The sequence below is a fragment of the Thrips palmi genome, unplaced genomic scaffold, assembly GCF_012932325.1.
Source record: "Thrips palmi isolate BJ-2018 unplaced genomic scaffold, TpBJ-2018v1 HiC_scaffold_6, whole genome shotgun sequence".
Classification (NCBI taxonomy): domain Eukaryota; kingdom Metazoa; phylum Arthropoda; class Insecta; order Thysanoptera; family Thripidae; genus Thrips; species Thrips palmi.
The window spans coordinates 8132142-8156259 of NW_023144633.1; the positions used below are offsets into that span (position 1 = coordinate 8132142).

The 24118-nt window shown below is 45.0% G+C and overlaps 2 protein-coding genes across 25 annotated transcripts; one reads left to right on the forward strand and one right to left on the reverse strand.

The window, feature by feature from the left end:
• Positions 1-1217: 1217 nt before the first annotated feature.
• Positions 1218-8056, reverse strand: LOC117651856. Its single transcript, XM_034396328.1, has 3 exons — positions 8037-8056; positions 4510-4602; positions 1218-2910 (listed from the first exon to the last, which is right to left on the reverse strand). The coding sequence occupies exons 2-3, from the start codon at positions 4519-4521 to the stop codon at positions 1516-1518; spliced, it is 1407 nt and encodes a 468-aa protein (XP_034252219.1). The 5' UTR covers positions 4522-4602; positions 8037-8056; the 3' UTR covers positions 1218-1515.
• On the forward strand, positions 6397-22953 carry LOC117651853. 24 transcript variants are annotated; one of them, XM_034396304.1, is made up of 9 exons: positions 8027-8071; positions 8801-8937; positions 12913-13134; positions 13677-13934; positions 15802-15959; positions 16636-16821; positions 18302-18423; positions 18915-19105; positions 21729-22953. In XM_034396304.1, exons 3-9 carry the CDS (start codon positions 12949-12951, stop codon positions 22539-22541), a joined length of 1914 nt encoding a protein of 637 aa, XP_034252195.1. In that variant the 5' UTR covers positions 8027-8071; positions 8801-8937; positions 12913-12948; the 3' UTR covers positions 22542-22953. The 24 variants fall into 24 exon arrangements, with proteins under 24 accessions (XP_034252187.1, XP_034252201.1, XP_034252205.1 ...); XM_034396295.1 differs by lacking the exons at positions 8027-8071; positions 8801-8937 and adding exons at positions 9124-9200; positions 9305-9437; XM_034396296.1 differs by lacking the exons at positions 8027-8071; positions 8801-8937 and adding an exon at positions 6397-6503.
• Positions 22954-24118: the final 1165 nt, after the last annotated feature.

Genomic DNA, 24118 nt, shown 5'->3' on the forward strand with positions numbered 1-24118 from the left:
TGGCATTGCACGTATGGTGCGATATCTCAGCTGAATTGTACCCTGCTATACTCGTAGCGTTTGGAATCTCAGTGTCCTGGTACCGTGCAAAGCGAAGAGCAGACGACGCCGCCGACTACGTTCCTCTGACATGTCGAAACCTGTGCAATCGGGCTCTAATAAATTTTTCAACTTGGAAAACTTAAGCTCAACAAGCGAAGCAGTAAACGCTTTAATTTATAAATCCTGATGCAACTCATTGGGGTGAACGGTGCTGCTCTGATGGCTTGGTGCCATGTAGCGACTCCACTGTACAAAAATAATTTGTAGTCAAATTTCTATACATGTATGTGAAACAATTCACATAAACATGCACTCTCAGCACGTTAACAGCAATAATACTTCCTATGTAACATTAAAATAAGACGAGATTGCGAGCGTAGAGCTAAAAGCTTGAACTATCAATGATGCTAGCTGCCATTTATGCGCGGGTATGCAGGTCGCTAGCTTGGCTAGTTTAGGGATAGGTTTTTTCGTATTCTGTTCAGCCCGTGCTGGAAATGGAACGTACAAGTTGGTGGGTGCGATCCAATAATATTCCCTACACCTCCCTGCCCACACCATCCTCCATGGATATTTTAGATGTATTTGTCTTCCTCTTCCCCCTCCTTCTCTTTTCCTTCTCCCTTTCCTCCCACCTCCCCAACCTCCCTCCCTTTAAGGTTAACGGTGTAGCGGCCGCTACTTTGTAAACGTCGTTTGGGCGCCACTGCCCAATGTACAGAGCCACCTTATAAAGCTCCTGTGGGTGGAAACGCAGCATCTGGGGCCACGGTAATACGAATTTCACAACTTCGTCTTTTCGTTGTCGTGGTTCCAATCCACACCCTTAATGTATGATTTACACTCTCAGCGCGTTACTGACTTTTTTCTCATTAATTACGTATTCGCATAAGCAACAATAATACTTAGTACTGTCTAGGTAAATGTGACTAAATTCCTTTGTAAAATTATGTAAAAAAAACCAATTTATCAGTACATTATTTAGTATTTCCTAAATGGTTATTTAAGTAAAGAAAAAGTACGTATTATGGTTGCACAAATTACTTGCATAAGTACTGACAAGATGAGCAAAAAGTCAGTAACGTGCTGACGCGCAACGTTGTTCATATTTAACTTCAATCTGTAATGTTACATGACAAAAATAAAAGGCGGCATGAGTAGAACAAGGTATGGGTTTTAATTTACTTCAGCACATAGTTTTGAATCGAGGTCCTTAAATTAAGGCGCAACACACAGGACGACAAGGAACGTTCGATGTAGACACATTTAAATGACAATTTCCCTCTAGGAACATTGGGCATACTTATATAGTTTAATCTTATTACCGTACATTACAATCAGAACAAATTTAGAGTTCGTTGCAACGTTGCGAGGGACGGTGCTGCATATGTAACAGACGGGTATAAGATAAACCAACATTTATGGGATGCAATGCCCGGTTAAACTGCACGCATTTTGAAAACCATTCGGTCCTCAGATGGTGGGACAACTTTGGTGGCCGCAGGACGGGCAAGCTGATCCGGCCACTTTCACGCAGTCAACAGCAACAGGGCAGGTAGCTCTCCTGACGTGGGCTGAGGCGGCCATTTTATTCCAAGATACTTTCCTCAGCGATCCGTGGCAACCCCAGTGGCACCACATACAGCTGCCGTCTTCAGCGGCACAGTACGAGGAGTACCCATAGTACCGGTTCTCAGAGGTGAGGTATATGCTGCGTCGAAGGTGCAGTTGAGGGTTCCTCACGAGAACGTCCTGAATGGCGGGGCGGTGGAACCAAGCGTGGAGGCAGGAACCTTTGCTGAAGGCCACAAACAAGGACGTGAGGCAGGGCACCGATGCAGGGCTAACAGCCCGCAAGAACAAGTCTGAAGGCTCGCAGCCCATGTCCAGGGACTTGAGGGAGTGGAAGTTGGACAGGGCGGGTGCCACGCAGAGGTCCCAGACATTCGATGAAGCGGAGAAGTCAATCTTTCGGAGAAACTGAGCAGAGCGTGACCCAACCACAGACCGAAGGAGAGCTTCGGGGTTCGTGCAGGTGGGACGGATCACCAAGGTTCGCAGATGTGGCGCCTGAGAAAGAAAGTACAATGCGCCCGATGGGGCAAGGCTGCCGGGTGTCCACGACGGTGCGAACGACTCGAGCTTTGGTAAAGATGCCAGCTGCCACAAGTCCCCACTGGGGTAGCATGACAAATAGCGCAACTCATGAAGCTTTGCCAATGATGACACAGGGACGTCAGTCAAAAATTCAAGTTGCACGGTCTGAAGAGTTGCGGCGTGAGTCTTAAGCAGTAGCAGCAGGAAGGAGTCTGCATCACGTGCAAAGTAGACAAGCCGAGTTAAGGAGAACCTCACGTCCAGGTCTCCTGTTAAAGCTGGCAGTGGCTTTAACCCAGAGTTGGTGATATTGAATTCCTTTAGACCCTGGATGCTGTACGCTGCCATCATCAGGGTCATCGTTGCCATGCGGCACTCTGCATGGTCGTATTGTATGTCCAGTTCCAGCTTTCTCAAACCGCCGAGGGCACTGAGCTTGTAAATAACTGCCGTGGCTGAAGCAGCCTCGGTAGCGCTCTTAACAGTCAACACAAGCTTCGTGACAACGCATAGGGTGCGCACCACAAGGAAGCCCAGGGTGGCGATGGGCGTACGAACACCGCACTGCAACGAGCAAAGACACGGCGCGACACCGAGTGCAGCATGCAGAACATTCCTGTCCCGGTCCAACAGATTGACTTTCCGCCACAGGTCCTGGTGCAGGCACAGCTCCCGGAGCCGACGGCACACCATGCGGCAGCGCAACAGCTGTTCGGGCCTCAGGTAGGACAGCACGGCCAGGAGCACGTCGTCCGACAGCGACAGGAGGAGCTGCGGCACAACCAACATTGAATTCAGTTGGGACGCACACGGTAAAAAAACTTCCTGGGAATCCCAGGAATCTCCTGGAAACTCCTATACCTTATCACATAGGGCTCCTGGGAATCCCAGGTTTCGTTTTGACCGTGCAGAGATGTCATGGTCTCGTGTGAGTAGGGTACTATGATCCAGGAAGCGCAAAAAGGGGGGGGGGGGACTTGATGCACACTAAATGTTTATGTAAAATTTTGTGCGTCGTGATGCACGATTTTAAACCTGCGTGCCGTTTTGCATGAATTTATGCATTTTCACGCTTAAGGTAGTTCAAGCGACCACGCTATTATAAAGAGTTGAAAATTTGACAGTAGACTCCTGAGATAGTGACTTAATGTTAAGTTTCAAACCCTGTCACCGGGCAAAATCAGTGTTAATACGCGATTAAAATACCCGAGAATAGCATTGCCGCTTATGGGACTAGGGTTATGTTGCCCATCCGAACCCGGTATATTTCGTGTATGAAATGCCAGGAGTAAAGTCAAACCGATAAAAGGCATACATTTATCGTATTTTCAGTCACTTTACGAAATGAAAGAGAGAAAATAGCGCGTCACCGGACTTATTAGTGAGAAAAGACATAAAATTGCGGTTTTAGCAGCCGACACTGGAGTCAGGTGCACAACTAAATTGGGAGTTAAAATTCATTTCTTCGCATTGCCGCTGCCTAGATGGCCCCAACGAATCTGATTCTAAGTTGAAAATAGAATGGGACCTTTATATAAATTTTTTAAGGTCTGGACACAAAATTTTTAAATTTCAACTCTCGCTTGACTATAGTATGCCCCGCGCGAACCTGCGCGGGGAACACTGAGAATCCAAACGCTATGAGTATAGCGTCAATTGGTGCAATACAAAAGCATTGCACATGAAGTGCAATGCCTCGCAATTCCCATGCATTAGCACAGGGCCTTTTCGGGAAGCATTGCACCAAAGGTGCAATATGGCTGAGGCATTGCACGTATGGTACGATATCACAGCGCATTGCACCATACGTGCTATACTCATAGCGTTTGGAATCTCAGTGAAGACTTGGGTTGTGTTTCTTCCGATGGGGTCAAGTTAAGTACCATTTCTCAGGTGGACTTTCTTCCGAACTGCTTGGAATTGAGTCAAATATTTTGGTGTAATGATACTAAACATCCCAAGGCACTCTCAAAAAATAAAACCTCAATTAGGAGATATGTCTTATTATTGTCTTCTTCCGCTTCTGAATTCACTGTGGCAAAAAAGTACGGAAAATTCTGTTAATTTTTTTGACAGTATTCTCCGTAGCCCTCTTATCAATATTCTCCGTAGGCTCTTACAGTATTCTCCGTAGGGCCGTACAGTATTCTCCGTAGGGCCGCAGTCTTCTCCGTAGGACCTGGAAGACTGTATAGTCCTACGGAGATCACTGTGAAGGTCCTACGGAGAATACTGTACGGTCCTACGGAAAATACTGTAAGAGCCTACGGAGAATACTGACAAGGGGGCTACAGAGAATTACCACAAGCTGTTTACAGAATTTTCCGTAGCTTTTTGCCACAGTGGACCAACTATTATTCGTTAACTCACCGATTCGTCCATGGCGGGACCAAGAACTGCGACGCTGGCCACGTGGAGCACCGGGAACGAGCACGCACGCCGTAGACACTGGAAGTCCCGGAGCTGCAAACCAACAGTCGCATTTCATTTCCACGCTCGGGAATGGTAAAGCACACACAAATTTTTTTACAGTGAATTTGGCGTTAGTGAACGAAAGCGAACACAAAACGAACTAAATATGGTTATGCTACGAATCTTTTGGGGCTTTTCTTTGAAAGGTACAAAGAAAAATACGATTTCAAGAAATCCTAGGAGTCACGAAGTCAATTTGATTATTGTTAAGAGGTGGGAAAGAAAAGGTTGTGGCTCAGGGGACTCCCAATGGCAGTGGTACCAATGTGGTCGATGTGCCATCCTCGAAATTTAAATTTGAAAATAAATAGAAATAAAAATGTGGTAAATTAAAAAATTTCCCAAAGGCTAAGTATTCCGCAGTGTTCTGACAATGGAACATCTTTGAAGTCCTCTGATTAAAAGTTTTACAGAAAGAAGTCAGAAAAATTAATTTCTCGGGTTGGAAAATATTTTCTGGGCCCGTCTCCGCCCTTGCAAAAATCGCGAAGCTGAAAGCGCCAGCAGTCGCGCTTTTAAAAACTGCCCCCCCATTGTTGTGGACGTTGAATTGTTTGGCTTGTTTCAAAAGGCTATGGTTCTCTAGTCATTTTTTTTTCAATTCTGTGTAATAGTTCCCCCTTACAACTTTTATCAACCCCACGACGGTTGGTTTGAAAAACTTCAAAAAACTCGGGAGGGATGGTTTCGAAACGCGGGTGAGTCTTGTTCGAGGAACATGAGCACTGCAAGTCGCGAGGTGGAGCGAAGTGGTCCTAGTGCTAACTGAATCACAACAACAACACTGCGCAAAGTCCAAAAAAAAACTCCAATCAAGAAGGATTTTTGGAAGTTCTACCCGAAAAACTGCGTTCGAACCGGCACCAATTTTATTGGTTTCATCTTGTCTACCTGCAGTCAAAGAAATTTTTTATTTCGAACGTTGCTTTTCAGCTTTTGGAGTAAGCTGTACAGACCCCAAAAAAAAGCTCCGCTTTTTGGTCCGCCCCGGCTCGGCTCCCCCACTTTCCCTTTTTTTTTCCTTTTACGAGTCGAGTTTTGCCATGGAAACGGCGATTTTTCCCGCAAATTTCTCAAAAATTTGGCCCCCAAATTTTTGACCAGATTTCAACATCAGAATCAGCGTTCAAAGTTCTACTAGTCTGCAAAATCTCATTAAAATCGTATAGAAAACTTCCGAAATGCATAAAGGGCCACACAAATCAAATCTCGAGCCGGCTGAGTCCTGGGTATACTATAAGGCTACTTCGTGCCTAAAAAAGCTTCACATTACATGGCGTCATATAATGTGTTAGCACAAGATTCTTCATATTATAAAGAAATGGTGTTTGTTTTCTACATAAGACTTTTTGAGTGCATGTCGTATGTCCTTCAGACTACCTTTCAGGCAGCTAGGCGCTTGTGGGAGGGGCAGGCAAAAGCCCATTCGCCCCACCCCTATATCTACACTCTTAAAAGCCTACGAAACATTTGCTTCATAACTACGAAGAAAACGAAGACATAGTAGAACTGTCTCGTATTGTAAAAAAAGGCTCCGTATTACGCAGGATTTTGCTTCGTAACACGAAGCATTTCTTCGTAGATTTTAAATTGCCTTCAGTTTCTTCGTATTACGAAGCGAGTTTTTACTGTGCACGACTCCTCAAAATACTTTGTTGCAACAAGCTAGCTTTGATTGTCAGATCTAAAATAATATTCGAGGTTAACAGAGTGAAATTTCCAACCGCGTACTCTCTTTTTGATGTGAACGCACACGAAACTCGCCCGACTGACTTCCAGGGATGAATGCGCTGATTCGGTCGTCTGCGGCACGCGTGCGCTCTACCGGACGTCGGCGTGCGTCGTCAGTGCCTTGCAACCTACCCGGCCGCCAACAGACACTGTCAGCAGGGGTTGGATAAAAACAACATCTTTCTACATGAATTCCGTGGCGATCCGCAACCCATGCATGCATGCAAGCATCCATGCGCATGGATTAACTTAACAGAACAGACCCCAGGCTAGCGAAGGGCCTAAGCTAGCCCGTCGGCAGTGTCTGCGGGCGGCACTGCATTCACCGGCCGAGTTCTAGAGTCGCTGTGGAGTCATCGGGTTTAGACCGCCCACCCAATAGGGTACTTTCGTAGATCCCTGAACCGGAAGCACACAGACGCCATGTTGGCGGAAGTAGATCCAAACTTGACATGGGAAAGAGACGTTAGTCAAACGTATCGGCCACACTTGAACATAAACAGTCGTTTGATACTTGTTTACAGTGCATGTGTGTTTCGCGAGCAATATTTGCACAGCTCGGCTATAGTTTTAGATCCGAAGGGAGGTTAGTTTCCGGCCAATTTGGCGTCTTCTGGTCTGCTTGCTTCCGGTTCAGGATCTACGAAAGTACCCTATTAGGAACATTAGATTACGCTCTATTTCAGAGCGAAATCGGTTGAGGCTTGAAGTTAATCGTTTGAAGCTCATCCGCCAAGGTTCCGCCTAATCCCCTTGGGGGATTTCTAGACTGCCTAAGGCTATTATTCTTACAACGTTAAACGCTATAGACCCTCAGTCAGGATCAGCAGATTATTAATCTTATATCGTTGAACGCTATATACTTACCAGCGAACTAGGATGCCCTTTCCAGCATCAAACTTCCGGTCCGCGGCTACGCTGAGAGCGTGCAGGCTGAGTGAGGAGGTTAGGATTCGGGGGTCCGGGCCTGCGTAACAGTGGGACGGCTCAAAATGTGATCAAAGCCGCGTGACCCTTGGGGGATGGGTCCAAAAGCGACGAAAACTGCGTAACGCTAAAGGGATGGGCCAAAAAGTGACCAACACTGAGTGGGGGATGGGTCCCAAAGCGACCAAAACTGCGTAACACTGGGAGATGGGTGTAAAAAGTAACCAAAATTGCGTGACGCTTGAGGGGATAGGTCCAAAGTGACCAGAACTGCGTAACGCAATTAATGGCGATCCTTAGTTCCGAGTTGCCACTAACTGCATTCGGGTTCGGGCAGAATAGGGTACTTTCGTAGATCCTGAAACCGGAAGAAAGCAGACCAGCAGACGCCAAATTGGCCGGAATCTAACCTCTCTTCGGATCTAAAACATAGCCGAGCTTTAAAATATTGCTCGCAAAACATATGCACTGCAAACAAGTATTAAAGTTTTACTTACTGGGGCGATACGTTTTACTAACGTCTATTTCCCATGTCAGGTTTGGATCTACTTCCGCCAACATGGCGTCTGTGTGCTTCCGGTTCAGGGATCCACGAAAGTACCCTATTCCCTAAATCACCCACAAATTCCAGTTGGGAGGGTGAGAAACGCGGAACGTCTACCGTCAAGACCCGCACGAATCCCCGAAGACACGCGAAGACTATTAAAACTACCGTAACAAGCATATCTTTGGAGTCGAAGTCGGAAGTTCTGTTGAGGTTTACTTACCTTACCGCAGGTCTTGGAAGAGGCGGCTATAGGGGGTGACTTCGGTTTTTATTTATTTAATAATAAATACACAGGTTCGAGGGCAAGCCCTGTACAGACATCAAAGAGTTTCTTTTACATAGCAGGGCGATGTGACCATGGGGTGTTCAAAATGCAAGGCTAGTTTTTTTTTTTAAATACAGAACCATACAGAGGAGTTAACAGATAGTTAACAGGAGCAGGTTATAGGGAGAAGTGATCTTTTATCTTCTTTGTGAAGTTCCTAGTTGCATCCTTCAAATTTTGAGGAAGTTCATGATAAATTTTTGAACCTTGATATAGAATACTTCTTATATCATATTTAGTAGACTTTACAGATTGCATATGAATTTTGTCAGTAGATCTTAAGCAGCAGTACCTGGCAGTACCGATGCATCGAGTTATTTATGATAATTACTGTACTGAGGGTCTTAGTCTGGCACAGGTGCAGGGTTGCCACAAGTCTGGAAAACCTTGAAAACCTGGAAAAGTCAGTTAATTTGAAAATGGTCAGGGAAGTCAGGGAAAATGAAATGAAGTCAGGGTAAAACGGAAATAAGTGGCACAAACGACCCAAGACACCTATTTCGTTCGATAAACTCATCTCTTAATATACCCAACTGCTGTGTAATCTTTGATTGTCCATATAGAAGTTTGGAGGGGTGTCTGGGCGAGAGGCGGAACATAGTCTTTATACAGCGCTTTAGAAGGACGACTATCCTGCTCATAGTTTCCTTTGGGGCCAGGACCCATATGCCAGGGAGAGGATAGAGTGGACGTTGTTGGTGGACCCGTTCCTCGGCAGGCTACGTCTGTGGAATCTTCACATCGAAGCTGTAGAGGTACAGGCTGTATCGTAACTACCTTGAGTCCGATTCAAGATGTGAGTTAGACCTGCGAGATGAGAAATTAATTTAAATGCAAGGGTGATCACTACCAACAGTGCGGTCTGCTGCCCACGTTTTGCGTAACATCTAGCGTAGCGGCTCACAACCTCTCACGGTTCTGACGGTTCTAGTCAGAACTGATACGATTGTGCACGAGTGGTCGCAATGTTTCATCTGGGACACATGATATTTTAGCCTGTATGGACTCGGAAATTCCTGTAAACAAAGAAAGGGCACAACTTTCGTCTTCTAGCCTACAGTAGGGTTTCAATCGGCAGCCATCTTCCTTCATCTGCACCCGCTCCGCAGGCGACGGAAAATGAAATTTGTGCAATTACTTATTCCTTTAGTCTCCGCTTTAAGGTTCGCAGAAAAGTCCCAATGGTTGAAAAACGACAACGACAATGGGATACATAGTTTTACACCCGGTTCGGATTATTGCATCCAATTGCATCTCTGCATTGTTCAAAACTTCAGTTTTCAGCAGTTAGGAATTGTGAGCATCAGGTTTAGGCGAGTCACAGCTAAAAGTTAACTCTCACAACTAATGTACACTGTCTCCAAGTTCACGAAACTTTTAACTCAAAATTCTGCGATGAATTGAGTTTGCGATTCTAATTACTTATCGCATTCCCAGAGCTGCGACATGATATTTTCACAAATCCTTCGCGACAAATCCTTTTCATCCTGCAAACTCCAGAGTGCATGGCAGCTCCAAACAACAGCATCTTCAAATAATTGCCCCCCATCAAACACATCCCAAGCTACAAAATTCCTGCAAACACACTCCCAATGCTTGGCAAACACAGACCATGGCTAAGTTAAAAATTGTAAAGAAAGCTATCACTTTCAGTTATAAAAAGTATAGTTGGAAGTTTAAGGGTGAGAATTTGGTTTGCGCGGCATCAAAGCGTTGCCCCACTATTAACTTCTTTGCCATCGTCCATAAAGATATTGGTCAAGTGAGTCAGACCAGGAAGGTCTCTCTTACTGTCCATGCAGTCAAACGTTATGTGTTGAGTAACCACATGGACTTATACAAAACATTCTTCATCAAAACACAAGTTCTTACTCCTTTGCCTCCTATCTAACCCGCTGCATGTGAGCCCTGTTGGAAGTTCCATGGAGAGAACACTGTTAATATACTCGAGTTCCAGGTTAGTTCTATACGCTATCGGGCACAACCAGTCTCGCCGTGATTAAAGAACAAAGTGCCGAAATACAGTACCACCTAACATCGTCAGCACAGCAATAATAAAGTTAACGTTTCAGGTCACAAACTTACAACACCACTGTGGATGGACGTCCGTGTCGTCCGTCTGCTACGATTGCATTTGTTCTGCAGGGGTGCCAACTGGCCTAATTCTCACCCTTAAACTTCCAATTACTCTTTTTATAACTGAAAGTGATAGCTTTCTTTATTATTTCAGGGTTGCCACAAATTTGAAATTTTCATTTCCCCTGCCTTTTCCCTGACTTCCAGACCAATATTTTATGTATTTCCCTGACTTTTTCAAATACTTTTTCCAGCAGTTGGATATATTAAGTGATGAGTTAATCGAACGAAATAGGTGTCTAGGGTCGTTTGTGCCACTTATTCCCGTTTTTCCCTGACTTCGTTTCATTTTCCCTGACTTCCCTGACCGTTTTCAAATTAACTGACTTTTCCAGGTTTTCAAGGTTTTCCAGACTTGTGGCAACCAACTTGAATACTTAAAAGCCATTGTCTGTATTTGCCGAGCATTGGGAGTGTGTTTGCAGGAATTTTGTAGCTTGGAATGTGTTTGCTGGCAAGCAATTACTACTATTTGGCGCGAGCTGGACTGGGATGCTGTTGTTAGGTGCGTGCCATGCACTCTTGAGTTTGCGTAGATGAAAAGGATTTATCGCAAAAGGTCTGTGATGATATGTTATCGCAGCTCTGGGAATACGATAAATAATTGGAATCGCAAATTCAATTCATCGCAGAATTTTGTGTTGAAAGTATCGCAAACTTGAAGACAGTGTGGTTTTTCTCGTGTTCTGTTCAGCCCGTGCTAGGAATGAAACGTACAAGTTGGAAGGTGCGATCCAATAATATTCCCTACACCTCCCTGCCCACACCATCCTCCATAGATATTTTAGACGAGGGGTGAATCACTAGTGTACTCATGTGTACAAATTTGCCCGTACTCATATTGTACTCACAAATTTTTAAAACGGTGAAATTCTCTAGTTTTTCGACCGATTTAACGTCGAGTGCCGTTTAAAACGCTAAATGAAGCCTTAAAACGTTTTAAATTGTGAAATTTATTTATGAGTAAAGCACCCGTACTCATGTACTCATGTGTACACCAGAACCCTGAGTGATTCACCCCTCGATTTTAGACCGGGTGGAAAGATCTGTAATTTTTTCTGTACTTGTAAAGTGCAACTTAACTCAGTTTAAGACTGCAGGACAACTATTGAACGTCTCGAGATGAAGTGAAGTAAATCTATTCTTTCTGAGTTTAAACTGTTTGCAAAACAATGGTAGTCGGACTGCAGATGGATCAATGCAGTTTCAGTGCAGTTAAACTACAGTAAACTACACTTAGAGTGTAGTTTTTTTAGTGAAACTACAGTTTGACTGCAGTTTGAATACAGATATTCTGGTAGTATTTTCGAACACTGCAGTTTCGGTTGCAGTTTCGACCCTAATTAAAAGTAGGGTCGCAAGTGTATGCGACAATTATAATGGTAGTTGCGAGTATAGTGTTCAAATTTCAATCGCAAAATTAAAAAATTATTTTTTTTCCTTTTTTGGGAAGCTTTTTTTGAACCCCGTCGCCTCTCATTCTGTAGAGAAACTGTTTTTCGATGTTGAAGTTGTTGGACTTGGGCGGTACTCGATCGTCGGTCCTTTGGGTTGCGAGTCAGGTGTGTTATCCACTACGCTGGCAAGCGGGCATGCGAGCTGCTGCATCCGACCTGGACCACATGATAAGGCCTGTTCTCGGGGCACACCGGTCGGATGGTGCAGTTTAACTGCAGTTTCATTGCAGTTTTACAATAGATTATTTGCACTCGATCCTTATCCACATCGTTTTTCTTCGCCATTGTCATCCTTTAAGTGACGTCCACCGTGTGCCGGTAAGGCAGAAATTTTTCGAAAAAGGGGTTGGTGAAAAATGACAGAGTAGCTAATTTCTGTCTCACTGCGGGGTTGTTTTCGTTTCCACGGGTAAACAAGACAAAATTGGAAACCCCGTAAGAACCCCCAAAGAACTACTGCAGTCGAATGACGTTCCCATCTAACGTTGGGTCTGCAAATCTTGTACGCAATACGAAACTGTAACCTAAGAATAATATTTTTGCAATTCAATCAATAATCGAAAAAGCACCTTTCAAGTATACTGGATATGTGCAAAAACTAATGCAGAGAAGAGCACAGTTGCGACTGAGCTTGGAACGTAGAGATAAAACTGCAGCCAAACCGATAAAATTCTAAAATGAGAACTACTGTATAGCTTCCCGTCCAAATTACGTTTCGGAAATGCAGACAGAAGCAAGTTAAACTTAAAATTGAGTCATCGTTTGAAGTCTAGTGAGGAGTCTAAACGAAACTTCTTGGAAAGTACATCCAAACTGCATTCCTAACTACTTTCCAGACTGCGGTCCAAAATATAAATAAAATCTTTGGTTTTTCTCTATTTTGACTGCTATAAGAATTGCAGTTTGGGCACTACAGTCTACGACTACAGTCCAGACTAAGTCGAAACTAAACTTCTTTCCACCCGGGTGTATTCGTCTTCCTCTTTCATCTCCTTCTCTCCTTTTCTTTCTCTTTTCCTTCTCCTTCTCCTCCCTTTTTCCTTTTCTTCTTCTCCCTTTCCTCCCACCTCCCTTTAACCTCCCAAACCTCCCTCCCCTTAAGATTTACGATGTAGCGGCCGCTACACCGTAAACCCCGTTTGGGCGCCACTGATGTTTTCTTGTTGTTGTTTTTAAAGACGACCTGCTTGAAAGATCAAGTCGCTGAAACCACCATGGGGCCCACCAACCCCGAAGAAGATGCAGCAGAAGTGCTGTTGCGTACGGAGCTCCTCAAGGTGCAGTCCGCGGAGGCGGCTCTCGGTGCGGCCCGGGTCCGCGTGAAGCTGGCCGAGATCAGCAGGGACCGCACTCTGAAGCGGCGGAATCAGACGACGGCCCCACAGCAGGACGGCAGCTGGGTGAGTGCTCTGTTAAAGTTCGTTGTCACTTTATGACAAAAATCGTGGATGATATTTTCATCACTTTCAAATGATGACGGTCTCATCACAAATTGTTGACATTTTCATCAAAGCTCCTATAATTATTGGATGGGCATGACAACAATGTCATCAATTCTTTTGATGACATTGGTGTAAGGGAAATAAGCCTTGAAATTGTCATCAAGTGACGAGTCAAATTTTTACAGTGAGTCGAGCTGGAGACTGAATCTCAGATGGGTCGCTAGATGGCAATTATTGTCACACGGTAAAAACGGTACCTGGTTTTCCCAGGAAGCAAGCCTATGCTAGAGACATGAGTGATTTCCAGGGAGTTCCTGGGAAAACGAGGAACAGTTTTTACCGTGTGACAATTGCCATCTAACGACTCATCTGAGATTTCAGTCTTATGTTTTTCTGAAATGTTAAGTTACTTCGTTTGAAGTTAGTGATTGAATGTAAGGAAGGCATGCTGAGAGTTCCATCATCACCTCCCGCGCCGCTGATCTGATTGACTGGCACAGGACTCGCCCGCCGCCTCCTCCTCGACGTCTGCACCTGCGGCCAAGAAGGCGAAGGTGGCCCTGACTCCGCCCACCCCAGACGGCGACGCGGCGGGCGAGGAAAGGCTGTCGACGCTTCGCGACCAGGAGCGCTGTGCCCGAGAGGAAGTCGAGTCGGCGAGAAGCCTGCTGCGGGAGCTGGAGAGGGAGTTGGATCGGGAGCTAGAGCGGCAAGCCCAGGACGACTCGCCACTGCACGCTGACGAGAGCTGCACGCAGGTGGGTACTCGGTTATGACTGCCATGCAGTCCGTCTCGCCATAGGGCCTTAGGGCTCCTCCACTAGGTTGTTACAGGTCAGGGAAATCCTGGAAGTCGTGGAAAAGTCATGGAAATGAAATCGAGTCAGGGAAATCAGGGAAAAGTCAGGGAACATCGATCATCGGGTCAGGGAATTTCACGACATTGACCCAAAATCGCCCGCGTCGTCTTTTTCTTACTTTTGTCATTTCTAATGTGTCAATTTTCGTTTAAATACTTAAGTTTAACCATGATATTTTGAATGGGACGAATGTCCAAAATTTTGATAAAATGAATTTTTGGCTGCGTTATAGAACTTTTGATTTACTACGCCGGGAAGCATGATCGTTTACTCTTCGGGATTCCCCCCGCCGGAATCCTCCTCGAAGTCCAGCTGCTTGCCAAAATGACAAAAGGTCCCTGACTTCGACAAACCCAGACGGCCGACCGTACTTGAAAAAAAGGAAAAAGGGTCCGCCCGCTTCGCGACCAGGACGAATGTGCCCGAAAAAAGGAAGTCGAGGTCGTCCCCGGGGAATACCTGCTGCGGCAGCTGGAGAGGGATTTGGGAAAATCAGTTAGTGAGCAGTAAAGGGACTCGCCTTTTGCACGAATTACAGAGGGGCACGCATTTGGTAACTCGGTTATGACTTCCATGAAAAGTCCGGACTCGCCATTTGGCCTAAGGGTTTTACGGTGAGAAATGACGAAGTCAATTCGGGAACAAGCTGGAAATGCAACGGTCTGAACCAAAGAACACGATCCTTCAGGAGTCTGTGGTTATAAAATTTTACGACAAATCCAATATCTATCTTCCGCTCATTTTTTAAACTGTTTGGCTCTCTGAAAAATAGATATTGTGAATTGTCATATTAAATCCCAAAGTGAAACTGTTCATGAAGTAAACTGATGCAATTATTGCAGTATTAGTTTATTTTACTCTTAGAAACTGTATTGAATGTTTTGGGGAAAAGTCATGGGAAAGCTGGGATCTGGTCAGGGAAGAGTCATGGAATTAGAAACTGTCAACCTTGTGACAACCCTGACTCCACACACTAAATTCCTGTGGACTTTCTGATTCTTAATTAAGCACTTCACTGGTAAAACTAAAGCGTTACGCTATGCTTGAGTCAAGCATGAAGCTACGCTTGAAGACATTACGCTTGAAATGAAGCATAGACGGGAAATTCCCCTATACATTTAGATAACTTGGCGGACGAACCTATTACGCTTGATTCGGACTACGCAGAAATATTGATTCATACTAAGTGTTAACGTGCTTTTATTGTCCATGACTATGGCCGTTTTAGTACTTACTGAACACTGAGAATGAAAAAGTCATGATCAATACCCTATTTTGGGCGAGGTTTACTTTCTCACCCCAATTTGGGCGAGGAATGTTTCCTCGCCCAATTTTGGGTAAGGAAGGGTGTATCAGCTCCCTATATAGCACCGACCCAAATTTGGGTAATAAAGAATTCCTCACCCAAAATTTTAGTCATGATCATGACTCTTTCATTCTCAGTGAAGTTATGTACAAATTTGTACATGAATTAGGGACAATTTTTCTATATTGCGCTTAAGTATTTAAAAAAACTTCCTCCTACACTCTCATTGGCTTGTATGCACTTGTAAGTGCATGCTTGGCAGGCATGCGCTAGCTGGAGCGTGCTCTCAGGCATGCTCCAGGTAGAGCATACAATGTGCGCTTTCGGATTTGTAGAGTATGCTTCACTTCAAGCTTAGTGTCTTCAAGCGTAACTTTATGCTTAACCCCAGCATACGCTTTAGTTTTACCAGTGCACCTACTGATTGCTTCCGCGTCACCAACTGAGTCTCCCTTTCAGGTGGGGCTGGGCGCGCTGCCCGACGACCCGTTGCTGGAGGTGCTGAGCTACCTGTCGCCCCGACAGCTGTTACAGTGCCGCCGCGTGTGCCGTCGGTGGAGGGACTTGGCGCTGCACCCGACCATCTGGCGGGAGAAGTGCCTGACGGTCTCAAGAAAGTAAGTTACTTTTTTGCGTACTTGCAAACGCTCTGCAAAAGCTCAGGGTCTTACACTCTCAGACTCGTATTGACTTTTTTCTCTTCATTATTGGCATTTTGTCCTTTGCTTACGTAGTTTTTTAAGCAGTAATAATATGTAGTATTTCCTTTGTAATCATGTACAATATTGTTCACCTTAAAGAGTAATTTGTCATCAACTATTGACTTCTTTTTAAGTCAATTGCGTATTGACTCTTTGTCAATAGCAAATTGACTTTATGTCAACATAACGAACAAAATCCTACATAAATATTGAGGAAATAGTACATTTTATTGCTGTGTAAAATACTCTTTAACAAAGGACAAAAAGTCAATAACAGTCTGAGAGTGACGGAACATGCTACGGCGTTCCCGCCTACCCCATCACATGGTGTTACGGACGTCTGCCGTCCCGTAAGAGCCTGTACGGAAATTTAACGGAAAATGTACCGCATTACGCTTAAATTACGCCTTGAAGCTTGGTCCATGTTTCCTAGCGTGGACCCTTGGATTAGCAGTGCACTGAAGTCGGGCAATAAACTCTTTCACAGGGGACTTAAGCTCGGGCCCACCGGGCGCGATCCGCCTTCCCTCTTATAATTTCAACCGTTTCCACGTCTCAAGAAACTCAGGCAAGGAACTCCTTCCATTTGCAGGTCCATTCAACTGGTCGTTTCGGCGTTGAGGTTGGCCCCCTGCCTGGGCACGCTGTGCATGAACAGTCCGGAGCTCTTGGATCGGCTCCTTTCCGAGCCCGTCACCTCCATTAACTGTGGCATCGCCGCGCTCACCTTCGACGGCCGTGCGTCTGATACTGTGCTCTTGGGGTTGTTGCTGCGCAGGTAGGTGGCGCACACCACGTGACCGGCTTTTCTGGATTATATCTATTTATAGTACTCGAGCAATTTAAGTAGAGGCGGCAGTGATCGTTCTTTGAGTGTCCGATCCCGTGAGGACGTGGAGGTGAAGTTTTGTGTCTTGACCATGGGGTACTGAGATGAATCTAGGGATGTGCGAAACAAGGGTTTTTAGTTGGAATCAAACTCAAATCGGAGCATGAAAAAAGGTTTCAAAGCCGAATTCAATCAAGGAAAAGTTGTCGAGCCGAATGGGACACTCTCAAAGCCATATTGACTTTTTGTTCAAAGCAACAGCAACATTTCCTGAGAAGCATACGAATTTGTTACGCTACAATAATACTTAGAAATGTGTTCATATGCCACGAATAAAAAGTCCTTGATATATGTACAATTTCATAGACAATTTTTTGGTGCATTACTAACACATTTGTTGATAAAATTGTTACTAAAATTTTTTAAGAATAATCACTTACAAAACTTTCATCATTCCTAAACGACACTTTTAATGCCTATTTTTCAGTGACAAGATTTGTTTTGGAACGGAGAGCTTGTTGGACCACTTGTTAGTCAACAACAAGTTTTGCAAGTCCATATAAATATATGTAATGTCTGCAACAAATATTGATCATGTTCATAGAGTTTCATTTCAATGTACTGACTTCATTTATTAGTTACTACTGACTCCTTTTCTTTCTTACAACTGACAAAATCTCTTTGTAGGCACTAACAAATTAGTTCCGGAAGGCCTCCATACTTCTTCTAAATAACTAGTGACCGATTTGTTGGTTAGGCTAACATACAAGATGTCAATACGTTTTAAACAGATTTTTATCAGTAAGATACCTATAAAATTGTTCATAAATTACATAGACAAATTTCTGAAGTAAAAGTACAGTCAAAAATGTCAGTATGGCTCTATTTTAAGATTCGAAATAAAATCAAATTCGAACTGGAATTTAAAGAAAAAATCTCATTCAACGAACGTTAATGAAAGCAGATGATACTCGTTTGGTTTTCTTCTACGGTGTAGTATGGGTTCATTCCAAAGATAGTATTTAAAAGCTGAGTCCTTTGTGCGCTGTAGCGGGGAGGGATTGTGAATGTTGCGCCCAGGCCGTCGCGCGCGAGGAGGGGTGCCATTGTCGAATTCCGCGCAGGCTGCGCCGCAGGCACAGACGCACCAGCCCGCCCCGGCAGCCAGCCCCTATTATATTGTTAGGATACGCACTTGGTTTTTGGACTCTCGAGTAAAAGCTAGCTGACACCTTTATGTGTCTTTTAGTTGTAGTTTTAGGTATGTTTTTGAGTAAAGGTATCATCTGCTAAAAAGTGGGTTCCCGAACAGATTTTCTGTAACACAGGAAGGGCATAGAGCAGGAATATAAATAGAATAAGATAAAATCAGGTATCTGATCTTGCTTTGATGATTACGCCTCAACCTATAGGTGTGTTCTGTTTTCAGGCAAGCTTCCCTAGGCCGGTTGAAAACAGTCGAAATCGAACTTGGTATTGACGAATACGACTTCGAGGATTCAGATTATTGTAGATTGAATCAGCTTTTAGCTCAACTATGTTACTCAGAAGGTAAGTCGGCACGACTGCGATATATTATCTGGGCAACAATTTGTGAAATGTGCAGTCTAGAGTCTTTAAAACGTGCGGACCTGGTTCATACAAACGTGGATGGTTATGTCATTTCATAACACTTTCGTGAACGAACGCACTGATCTACAAATCGAAGAGCTTACATTGCATGCTCTAACTGGAGCATGCCTGCAAGCACGCTCTAGCTAGCGCATGCCTGCCAAGCATGCACTTACTAGTGCATACATGCCATGTACACGCTAACTCAAGCATGCATCTAGTGCATAAGGGATAGGGAGTTGCCTGCATCAGGAAGCGTGTACATGGCATGTATGCATGGCATGTAAGTGCATGCTTGATAGGCATGCGCTAGCTAGAGCGTGCTTGCAGGCATGCTCCAGCTAGAGCATACAATGTACGCTCTTGGATTTGTAGAGCAGGGACGTCATTTTGTTTCTCGGGGACTCAGACACTGGTTTTGACCTTTTCAGGATTGGAATCTATAAACCTGAAAGTACGTTGTATTGGCTCGAACAAGCCGCTGCCAGTCCTCAATTCACCCGAATTTGGTGCCCCTGTGTCAGCGACCCTGCGGGAGCTGGTGTTGTCCACCCGGTGCTGTGATGTCTTCCTGAACCCATACCTGCCCCTGCACCTGGGGTGGCATGCCACCACGTTAGAGGTGAGAAAAGGGTGGGGCGATTCGTAACACAACACTGTCATTCATTATATTTATTATAGTTTATACACCTCAAATCATCTGCGGTGAATTCCTGATTCCAATGAATACGGTTATGTTGACCGCAGTATAAATTTTCATATCGGTTTGTATTCACCCATGAAACTGCCCGCCTGTGCACACGCATCTGTGAATTGACTTTCCTCAAAGTGGTTTGAGAGTGAGTCCTTCAACACGTTCGCTGCGATACGAGAACATGCAACCTATCGGGCGGGCCGAAACTGCAGTACGAGAACGTGCCGTCTCGTATTTTGCCAAATTTTTGTTCTGGCCAGAACGAGGAAACGGGCATAGCTGGGGAAGTGAGACCAAAAGAATTTGGACCTACAAGGTCTCATGAAAATTTCGGCTGTTGTTTCGTTGTCCTACGACCATTTTCGTACGAGAACGGTGTCCTCGAGGTGCTCTCGTATCGCGTTTTGACCGAGGGGTCAACCACTCGTAATCGTGTGTAAGTACACTTCGCCTAGTAATCATCGGTAACCACACGTCAAAACTGGCTATTTTCGCCGTTTTTATCGGATTTTGAGGGTCTTCCTTATGAAAATAAGTCAAAATGCTCTTAGCTGGCCAGAATAAAAACAATTTTTGTGCGTACCGTAATCACTGGTAATCAGTAACCCTGTGTACACTCTTGAGCTGAGTGGCGCACTGGTAAAACAAAGGCATAAAAATTTCGCTTTTTAGGGCATAAATACTCTTTTACGCCCTTCCCAAGGGCTTAAATCGTTCTATGCCCTTGGGAAGGGCGTAAATGGTAGAGGAATTTCAAGCAAAATTTTAGTGCCCTTCCCAAAGGGGGCGCCCTTAAAGGGTATAATTTTTATGCCTTTGTTTCACCAGTGTGGACCCCTCGGTTTTGGCCAAGGCATTTACGAGAACGGTGCTCTCGTATCGCAGAATGCGCCATGGCAAAAATTATTTCTCCGGCCTCGGACAACGCGGCCCGGCCGCCAGAACGGCCGCGGGGCCGCTAAGACTCTGACGGGGTGCTATGGGGTGATCTTCCGTTCGGATGGCGTCTCCCTATGTCGCCGTGCTGTCTTTGATGCGTGGACGGAGAATAAATTTTTGCCATGGTGCTTCCTGCGATACGACAACGCCCTTTATCCAAAAGCGCGGAAATATTTTACAGTGCTCTAGTCCCGAGGGGGTATTCACTTCGAAAACTGGCGCACAGAGTAGTCGCTATTACTCTTATTACAGCTATTACGCGTTATTACACATTATTTTACATCACACATTATTTTACATTATTACACATTATTTTACGTTATTACGCATTATTACAGGGTTATTACAGGATAATTACAGTCATTATTACGGCCATTTTTAACCGAAAGGGAAGCCCAACACCACTTTGCCCCGCCCCCTCTTTTCTCCTCTCCCTTGTTCGCCATTCTGCTGTAGTTATTCATACCATAGAATGCTCTTGCATGTTACTTAAGTTTTGAGTTTGTTTGAATGGGCAGGAAGATTCAAATGGACCTTTGTTTTCCAAAACCTCCCCTTACCAATAGTATTTCTAAAGATTTTCTTGAGAGCACGATTTTACTTTTTTGCAATGGGGTTTTGCCACCCCCCCCCTCTTCTTAGCCCCTAGGTAGCCGCCTGAAAGGTAGGCAAAAAGTGCTACTTCGCCCCCCGCATAGGCCGCTCTCACCGAAAAAACCAAACGTGGTCTAGACCACACCATTGGTGGGGTCAAATGGGTGCCTCTTTGACCGCATCAGTTTGTGTGGTCTAGACCACGTTTAGGCACGTTTGGTGAGGTCTAGACCACGTATGGTGTGGTCTTTCGCACCAAACGTGGTCTAGACCGCACCAACTAATGCGGTCAAAATGGCACCCATTACCACATCAGTTGGTGTGGTCTAGACCACGTTTGGTTTTTCAGTGCTGGATCCGCCAACAAGAACATCTGGGGGGTGGGGGGAAGGGGGAGGGAAGGGTGGAGGAAGACGAAGAAGACAGAAAGGATGGCGGGACCGGAATGGTAGAAAACGTTGCTGCACAGAGTAGCAAATTAACTCCATTTCCATTTTGTAGTCAATATGTGCAGCAATTTCAGTAAAAAATGTGTACATTACGTATTATTACGTGATATTACACGTTATTGCGCATTATTCCACATTATTACACTTTATTTTACATTATTTTACATTATTACACATTATTACGCGTTATTACCCATTATTACAGGCATTATTACGGCCAAGGTGAACAGACTATTACACCAGTGAATACCCCCTCGTCTAGTCCAAACTCCCCGACACACACGGGGACAGGGCCACACACTAAATTCTTATGGACTTTTTAATGCATAGTTATGCATGCGCAGAAACGTCCATAAGTTATGTATAATATTATGCATCACTGTGTACATTTTATGCAGGAAGATGCATATAATGTACACAGTGATGCATAATTTTATACATACCTTATGGACGTTTCTGCGCATGCATAACTATGCATAAAAAATGCGTCCTTATGCATTTAAAATGTCCATAAGAATTAAGTGTGCTTAGAGTCCTCTTACATGTCAGTTCGAATTCCCTCTTTCCAGGTGGTGAGTCTCAACCACGTCATGCCCCATCCGAGTGCTGCCCTCCAGCTGTCCGCCATGCCCCGGCTGCGTGAGCTGACGTGCCCTCTGCTGGAAAACATGCCTGCCCTGCTGCAGTGCCCCGCGCTGACGTCGCTTCGCCTTATAGCCACGGCAGGCGATCCAATAAAGGATTCGGTTGAGCCTTACCTGCCTGGTGTGCGGGAGTACCTCCGCCTGGCCGCCACGCGCCTGGAGCACGTGGTGCTGGAGTTTTTGGACCACACAGATGACTGGTACGCCGATGCGGGCTGCACGCAGACGTCTGACTTGGTGCTGAGCCTGGCGGGGTCCAAAGGTGTCGTACCGGCACTGCGGAGCCTCAAGTTCGTGTACTATGATACTCAACATGATTGGGAAGTTTGGCCTTCCGTGCCGGTACCGCAGCTGCCGCATCTCGCGGCCATCCTGCACCGCCTGCAGAACCTCACCAGCCTCGACCTTGGCGGGCCGCTGTCGGAGGAGGTATTGAGTGCTCTGGACGCGGCAGTGCTGCCCGACCTTCAGCTGCTCAAGGCCTTCTTCCCAGGCTGTCCGCACGAGTGGGTCCACTGCAAGGAACTGCGGGCGTTCATGCTGCTTCACCCGGGGCTGCACATCACGATGGAGTGCGACGATCACAGCAAGCAAAGCTGCGACTTCTGCAAGAAGCACACCTGCCACAACTTCGCGGTGAAGTACGAGCTGACCCTGTTCAGTCACGCGGCGACAGAGCCCTGTGGCGTGGAACATCTGAAGAGAGCTATCTTCATTAGTGCTGATTCGTCGTGCTAACCGAGCCATCGCGGTCCACGCTGCTTCACTCCACACTTAATTACTATGTAGGTTTTTCTGCGCGCTAATGCACGAAATTAAACGTGCACTACTTCGTAACGCACAAATTCGTGCGCAAAAATGCACGATTTTCTGCATACTTGCGCACGAAATCGTGCATTGTCGCGCACAAATTCGTGCGTTACGAAGTGCATGTTTAATTTCGTGCATTAGCGCGCAGAAAAACCTACATAGTAATTTAGTGTGTCGGGGAAAAAGGAAGACAATTCACCCAACCCTTTTCCCCTTGACGTAGGTTGACACAGTCTCTGTAAATCATTAATCAATCGCAAAGTTAAGAATGTTGACTGTTGATTATTCGAATTTAGTTCCATCTGCCGAACTTGAATTAAACTTTTGATAACAATGGAAACACTGTAGTAAGGTAATTAATTTAGAACGCTGACATGCACACAAAATCTATGTGTGTACTCAGTACACACTTCTAGGTGCGTGCTTGCAAGCATGCACTTCTAGGTGTGTACTTGCCTAAGCACGCACCTAGAAGTGTGTACTTGAATGAGTACACACTTATAAGTGTGTACTCAGTGAGTACACACTTGCGAGGTGCATGCGCGGCATAGGGAAAACGCATGCACTTCTATGTGTGTACTCAGTGAGTACCCACTTATAAGTGTGTACTCATTCAAGTACACACTTCTAGGTGCGTGCTTAGGCAAGTACACACCTAGAAGTGCATGCTTGTAAGCACGCACCTAGAAGTGTGTACTGAGTACACACATAGATTTTGTGTGTGTGAATGGAACCTGTTTAAGATACTACAATATGAATAAAGCCCTTTTCCCCTTGACGTTGGTAGACCCCATCTGTTTAGATTAATCGCAAAGTTTAGAATTTTGACTGTTGATTATTCGCATGAAGTTCTATCTTCCGAACTTAACTGAAACTTTTGATAACAATGGAAACACTGCAATAAGGTAATTAATTTAGAACGCTGACATGTGAATGGAACCTGTTTAAGAAACTACAATATGAATAAAACCAATTACTTCAAAACTCTATTGTATACCCAGTGTCTACCTTTATCATACTTAACCCACCAAAAACAACAAAGGTCTGTTCTTCGCCAAAATATTTCGATCAAGGCTTTTACACTCATCCTCTTATGGACATCTTACCAATATTCATTGACGTTTGTGCGCATACGACTTGAGCTGGGCGAAAGAAGTCGAAGGAGAGATCTTCACGACCGAGGTGGTCGGCCGCCGTCGGCTCACTCTGAATCCAAAGGTCTCCCTGTTAGTACCTTAACAACGATACAATCAAAAGTATCGCCAACAAACGGCGCCTTCAGAACAGCAATACACCAATGTATAGCCGAAAAATTTCGGGTGATACGTTTCATTATTCCCAAGATTTAGCAAGAAATTATGAACAAATCAACAGGGTTTATAAACCTTGGAATCAGGGAAAAGTCAGGAGGAAAAGAGGTCAGGGAAATGTCAGGGAATTTCGTTAACTGTTCTGGAAAAATAAATTTACTGAAACACTGGACCCGTTTGCTGTACAACCGCGGA